At 49.8% G+C, this 6438-nt stretch overlaps 1 protein-coding gene across 1 annotated transcript in view; it reads right to left on the bottom strand.

The window, feature by feature from the left end:
• Window positions 1–884: 884 nt before the first annotated feature.
• Window positions 885–6438, bottom strand: part of LOC107125603 (keratin, type II cytoskeletal 4-like) — a 61592-nt gene continuing 56038 nt past the window's right edge. The window contains exons 17-18 of the mRNA XM_015429034.1: window positions 5038–5090; window positions 885–1211 (exon numbers count right to left, since the gene is read on the bottom strand). Of these exons, the coding sequence (XP_015284520.1) occupies window positions 885–1211; window positions 5038–5090 (380 nt within the window). The remainder of the gene's footprint in view (window positions 1212–5037; window positions 5091–6438) is intronic.

Genomic DNA, 6438 nt, shown 5'->3' with positions numbered 1-6438 from the left:
AATTTTAATAATTTTGTTTATGGCCGCCCCTTCACAATTGCCACGGACCATAAGCCTCTTCTGGGACTGCTGGCAGCTGACAAGAGGACGCCCCAAGTGATGTCCCCACGGGTGCTCCGGTGGTCTCTCTTCCTGGCCGGCTATCAGTATCGTCTGGAACACCGGCCGGGTAAGGCGATGGGCCACGCGGACGCACTGAGCCGGCTCCCGCTGCCTGTAACTGAGCCAGACCCCGCCCCAGCGCTCGCCGTCATGAGCATCGAGGGCCTCCCGGAGGCCCCCCTGCACGCAGCGGACATCGCAGCCAAGTTGTCCCGCGACCCCCTCATTTCCCGTGTTTTGGGCTGGGTGGTGAGGGGGTGGCCTGCATCGCCCCCGGGAGCCAGGTTCATGCCATTCAGCACTCGGAAAGACGAACTGTTGGCACTAAAGGGGTGCCTCCTGTGGGGGGACCGGGTCGTGGTCCCCAGCACTCTGTGGTGGCCAGGGATCGATGCAGAAATCAAGGCGTGGGTCCGGAGATGCCAGCCTTGCCAGGAGGTCCGGCCCAACCCACCGAAGACACCGACACAGGCGTGGGAGTCAACACGCAAGCCCTGGTCCCGGCTACACGTGGATTTCGCTGGGCCGTTCCAGGGCCTACTATTTATGGTAACGGTGGATGCCTACTCCAAGTGGTTGGAGATTAGCCCCATCTCCACCACCTCAACCAAGGCGGTGATCCGCGTGCTCCGCCGGATCTTCGCAACACACGGCCTGCCGGACACCCTCATCTCCGATAACGGAGCAGCGAGAAGCGCCAAGTGGCTTCTTCACGGGAGACCCCATCTTCCTCCGGAACTACAGAGCCGGTCCAGCCTGGCTTGAGGGCTGCGTCTCCAAGGTCAAGGGCCCGGTCTCGTACGAGGTGACGACAGAGGACGGGCGGCGGCTGGAGAGGCACATCGATCAGCTTCGGCGGCGGCTGCCCCCAGTGGGAACGGACACAGCCCCAGCGCCGCATCCGGAAGACGGGGGCCTAGAGGAGGCGTCGCCGCCTGACCACAGCCAAACGGCAGAGGCCCCGAGCGAGGAGGAAGGACAGGTCCCGGAAGCAGCCAAGCCACTAACACAGCCACTTGCACAACAGCAGCCGAGCCCCCCAGCACAACCGGACCCAGAGCTCCCCGCACCGACCGCAACACCGGTTCCTTCACCGGCACCCAGGCGCTCTAACCGAGAGCGCAAGCCCCCTGCCTATTTGAAAGACTATATCACCCAGGTGGTGTCTGAACTATGGGGGGAGGGGTGTTATGTATGCGGCCCGCCACAAGGCGCCCGCAAGAAGTAGAGGAGCTTGGCTCCAAAAGGACAATAGGACCTCGGATCCTAGTCCTCTCCCTAGCCGGCCAATAGGCTCCTTGGCGGGAAATTCAAACCCTTCAATGGAGTGGGAGGCCCGGGGACAGGAGTGTATATAGTTGGCCTTGCAGGGCCGTTGTGTTGTTGTTAAGTACTCAATAAACGTGTGCAACCGCATGTCGTCGTCCGAGTTCTCCATGCGGCGAACCCAGTACTTTTCAATTCCCCTCCTCCATCTATGTATGTATTTAAGAAGGCAGACATCCATTTGGAACTCTGGGGTGGTGGAGAAAATAGCCACTCAGGAAGGAAATCTTGAATGGCAAACAGCCCACAGGAAAACAGTTAATCGTTCTACCAATCCCTTCCCCTCCATTGCTCCTTCACCCCAAACCGCATCCTCCTGAGGGAGCTTTTCATTTAACAAACCCACTGGGGGGCTTCCTTGCATGGGTTTGCACATAATGTGCAATTTCCCTCAAGGATCCTCAAGATTCTATGAACGTCTTCTGATGTTATGTGCTGAATGGTCCTGTACTTTACGTCTTAAGTAACAGGTAAAGGTCCCAGTGCCAGTTTGGTCTAAAGAACTGGCACATGACCCACACCTTAATAGAGAGATTTCAGGAAATTAATCTCCTCTTTTGGGATGAATCCGCCCTGGCCTGCAGCAATGCTTTCTTTGAGTATGCCGCAATGCTGTAATCCGGCACACAATCAGTCAGAAGCCGCTGAAAGTGGGCGATGGCATCACAGGCAGGTGGGTCTATCAAAAACTACCCCGAGGTGTGCAATTTCTTTATCAGTTCCAAATTGGCGTTACTTCAAACTGTCATTTGCCTGAGGTAAAAAGAAGCTTATTTAAAAAATCTAATGGGAGGGGGGGGGGTTTCCACGCCAATTGTGTTCCCCACCTGGTGGAACAGCCTGCCTGATGAAGTAAGAAAGGCTCCCACATTTCTGTCATTCATTAAAGGTGTAAAATGGGCATTTTCCTAAGGAGAACAGGGATGTAGTGGTTTTGTAGGATTGGGCACCTTCTATTTGGGTAATAAGGTTTTAATTTAATTTCCTGTGACATTGTAGGCAACTCCCCCCCCCCCCAAAAAAACCTACATTGTTTACTGAATGCTGTCCTTCAGCATTCCCTCATTGTGGAATCATTTTTTTTTAAATCGTTCTCCTGTTGTGAAATCCAGTTTATGTGAGGGAGTATACCGTTTTTAAAATTGTCATTGTTCTTTAATTTGTGTGATCCAGTTTTATTGCCTGCATTATACTGTCTCTGGTGCTGTGTTTTATTTGTCTGTAACCTACTCTAAGTCTCAACAAGAAAGGGTGACAAAAGAAGAAGTGCATAAATAAAGAAAATGGCTCCATTCTCCTTTTGCTTCCTGCCAGACCCTGATCCCATTCATTGTTCAATTCTGTCGTTTACTCAGTAGGTGAAGTTTAAGGTGAGGTCGCCCTTGTTGGTCTGTGGTAGAAGATAAAGATTTCTGTTTAGAAACAACTTAGTGATCAACAAGATTTCCAGGATATGAGTGTTCCAGAGTGAAAGCTCTCTTCGCCTGGTGAAGCCACTGCTGGGGGGCTCAGGAAATCAGTTTCCTTGCTAGTTCTAAGACAGTGCTTGTCAGCATCGCTAAGAGATTGTAAGAAATGGGAGGACCAAGTTTTATTTCTGAGATTGAGAGGGAGGGAGGACATTTTACCTCATTACCATAAATCTTCTTTCAGAAGTAGATGCCATCTTGGTTCATGTCATCATAAGCAGAGAGAACTGGCCCTCCTTTGAGAGCCAGCTGTGGTGTAGTGGTTAAGAGTGGCAAACTCTAATCTGGAGAACCGGGTTTGATTCCCCACTCCTCCACATGAAACCAGCTGGGTGATCTTGGGACACTCACAGTTCTCTTAGAACTCTCTCAGTTCCACTTACCTCACAGCAGGCTCTTTTTGTAGAAAAAGCCCAGCAGGAACTCATTAGCATAATAGGCCACACCCAACAGCAGGAACTCATTAGCATATTAGTCCACACCCCTGACAGCACAGCTCATTACCACATTAGACCTCACCCCCATGTTACCAGAAGTGTGGTTATCCAGCCACACTCACCTTTTGCTTGTTATTCTGTTTACCTTGTTTACCAGGGCTTTTTTGTAGCAGGAACTCATTTGCATGTTAGGCCACACACCCCTAATGTAGCCAATCCTAATGAGTTTCTGCTGTTGGGTGTGGCCTATTATGCTAATGAGTTCCTGCTAGGCGTGGTAAACTTGGGAGCCAGACGGAACTCCGTTCCTGTGCGTTCCTGCCCAAAAATAGCCCTGCCTCACAGGGTGTCTGTTGTGGGGAGGGGAAGGAAAAGGGATTGTAAGCCGCTCCAAGATTCCTTCAGCTAGTGAAGAGGGAGTATAAAACCAACTCTTCTTTTTCATCTTCTATCTTTCTTTAATGAGAGAGTGCGATAAAGAGTCTATATTTTTTATTTCAAAACAGTAGTGGTCTACTCAAGAAGACTTAAATTTGGATCCTCTGAAAAGAGTGTAAGGACTTTCTAAGGAAAAGAGTAAATGGATAACCTGACTACAAGGGGGTTCACATACAGCCTCAGCATGATATAAGTTGTATGTTCTGACAGCCACACTCATATGTTCATGTGTGTTCAGATCCCTCCCATTCAATCTGCCCTGGAAAAAATTAGAGGGGTCGAGGGCATAAGCATATGGGTCTCATACCATGCAATGTGCTCTATGGAAGAGTGGGCGGGCGGGCAGACATGAACCAGAGGTTTCTTTCTTTGCTCACTACACATAGCACATTGATACCATGGCAGTGTCTGAACATAGAAAAAGCAATTCATGAGATGTTGAATAAGATAGAGCATGCAAGTGGTGAGATTTCACCGCAACTTATAATTGGCTACGAGTCCAAAGACTTGTTTACAAAAATATTTGCTGTGGCAAGAACTGCCTAGGGGCAAAGACTTTGCATCAGTGGCAAGGTACCTACATGCACACACAGGCTCCTTTATCTTCTGCAGCATCATACCTCAAGCAGGCGACAGCTGTTTGAAGAAGAGGCAAAAGCCCTTGCCCCCCAGGAACACAGACCATTGAAATCCTCCATGCAGCTTTATTGACTCAGCATGCAGGCCCACCCCATAGCAGTACAGTGTGTAAGAAAATGAAATTGGCTGCATATTTCTACCACCAATCTATAGGTAACCAGCATCCCCCCTTTCCCAAAGGTTCCTGGGAATTGTAGTTCTCTGGAGGTTTGGCTAGAAATACCTACCTACTGGAGGTTTTTCATTACTTTTAGCAAACTAGAATTCTCAGGGATAATACAAATACAGGTTCCATGAAAATGCGTTTTATTCTATTCAAATTGCTTGCTACAAAGCAGAGTTTCTCCAAAGCCATTAAAAAAGAATTTTTACACACAATGGACAAGCTACTCCACAGCACACATTTTGTGTTGAGAAGACCCGGAGCTTTTTAAATGGTCAATCTGGTCCTTCAGGAAGGCTCATCTTATGGTTGTCCTTTTGCTTGTAGAAGTTGAGATGATTTTCAGGCCAGAAGAGCAACCACCTCCTCCTCCTCCTGCTGCTGCTGCTCCTCCTCCAGAACGATATCCCACAATGCCCCTGCTGCTGCCAGAACTTGAACCACCTCCTCCGACACTAAGTACACCTTCATAGCCTGGGCCGCTCCCACCTGCCGGGCTGTTGTTGCTGACTACAGCTACAAAAAACAAGCAAACAAAGCCACCAGAGAGATGGTTATTCTAACAAAAACACATTTATTTGAGAGAAAAACCCAAACAAAGTGGTCTGTACTGCTATGGGGTGGGCCTGCATGCACTACACAATGGCTGGGATCCCAGGGTAAATTTCCATTAGTGGAATGGAGGCAATTTCTATCCATTCTCTACTCCAGAAGGAGGAGGAGGAGGAGGCTGGATTTATACCCTGCCCTTCACTACTCGAAGGAGTCTTAGCACAGCTTACAATTCCTTTCCTTTCCTTCTCCACAACAGACACCCTGTGAGGTAGGTGGGGCTGAGAGAGCTCTTTTCAGAACCACCCTTCAGAGAACAGCTCTGAAAGAACTTATGACTGACCCAAGGTCACACCAGCAGCTGCATGGGGAGGAGTGGGGAATCAAACCCAGTTCTCCCAAATTACAGTCTGCGCTCCTAACCACTACACCAAATCACTACACCAAACTGGCTCTCAGACCTCCAACTCCCCCCTCCACTGTTCCTGGAGGTTTCTACCCACTCCAGCTGTAGCACTCCAGCTTCGCCCTTATGTTGTTCCTTGGAGTCCTCTGTCCCCCAGGAACAACATTTTTGGCTGCAGCAAGAAGGGGAGGGCAAGGAATCCCCATTTCATTGGTGAAAAATCCTGTTTTGCCAATAGAGACTTATAATGGGGAGGCAATTGTGACTCAGTGTTGGACACCTGCTTTGCATAAAGAAGGTCCCCAGTTCACTCCCTGGAATTTCCAGCTGAAGGAACCAGGCAGAAGGAAAGATATTGCTTCTGTCTCTGAGAGCACAGAGAGCTACTCCCTGTCTGGTATTAATGACACATTATTTTTTCCTCCGGTCATTCCTTGATCAGGGCCTGGAGTTCTCCTGGAATTAGAACGGACTATAGAGATCAGCTCCCCTGGAGGAAACAGACCTCCAAGGTAACTGGTTGACCACTCCGTAAAACAGGCTGTTGGACCAGACGGACCCCTGGTCTGATCGGTTCTTTGTATGTTCTTAAGGCAGCTTCAGAAGGTGAAATCCTGTCACATTCCTACGGAGTTCCTTCCCTTCCCCAAACTCCACCCTCTCTAGGCATCACTCCCAAATCTCCAGGAATTTCCCAAGCCAGAGTTGGCAGCCCTAGGCAGTAACTCAATTGCCAGGTTGGCAAGGGCCCAGTTCGGATCAGAAGTGTGCCATGCAGCACTTGCATCATTTCCTGCACAATCAATAGCCCTGGGGGTGCTATTTGCCCCACTACGGCTCCACGTGCTCTGATGGAGTACCTGTAGGTTTCCCTAAGGCAACATATAGCACCCCTCTGGGGGGCTG

The sequence above is a fragment of the Gekko japonicus genome, unplaced genomic scaffold (assembly GCF_001447785.1).
Source record: "Gekko japonicus isolate JY-2015 unplaced genomic scaffold, Gekko_japonicus_V1.1 scaffold1579, whole genome shotgun sequence".
Taxonomy (NCBI): Eukaryota; Metazoa; Chordata; class Lepidosauria; order Squamata; family Gekkonidae; genus Gekko; species Gekko japonicus.
Note: the sequence above shows the minus strand (reverse complement) of the source record. Positions and strands in the feature narration are given on the sequence as shown.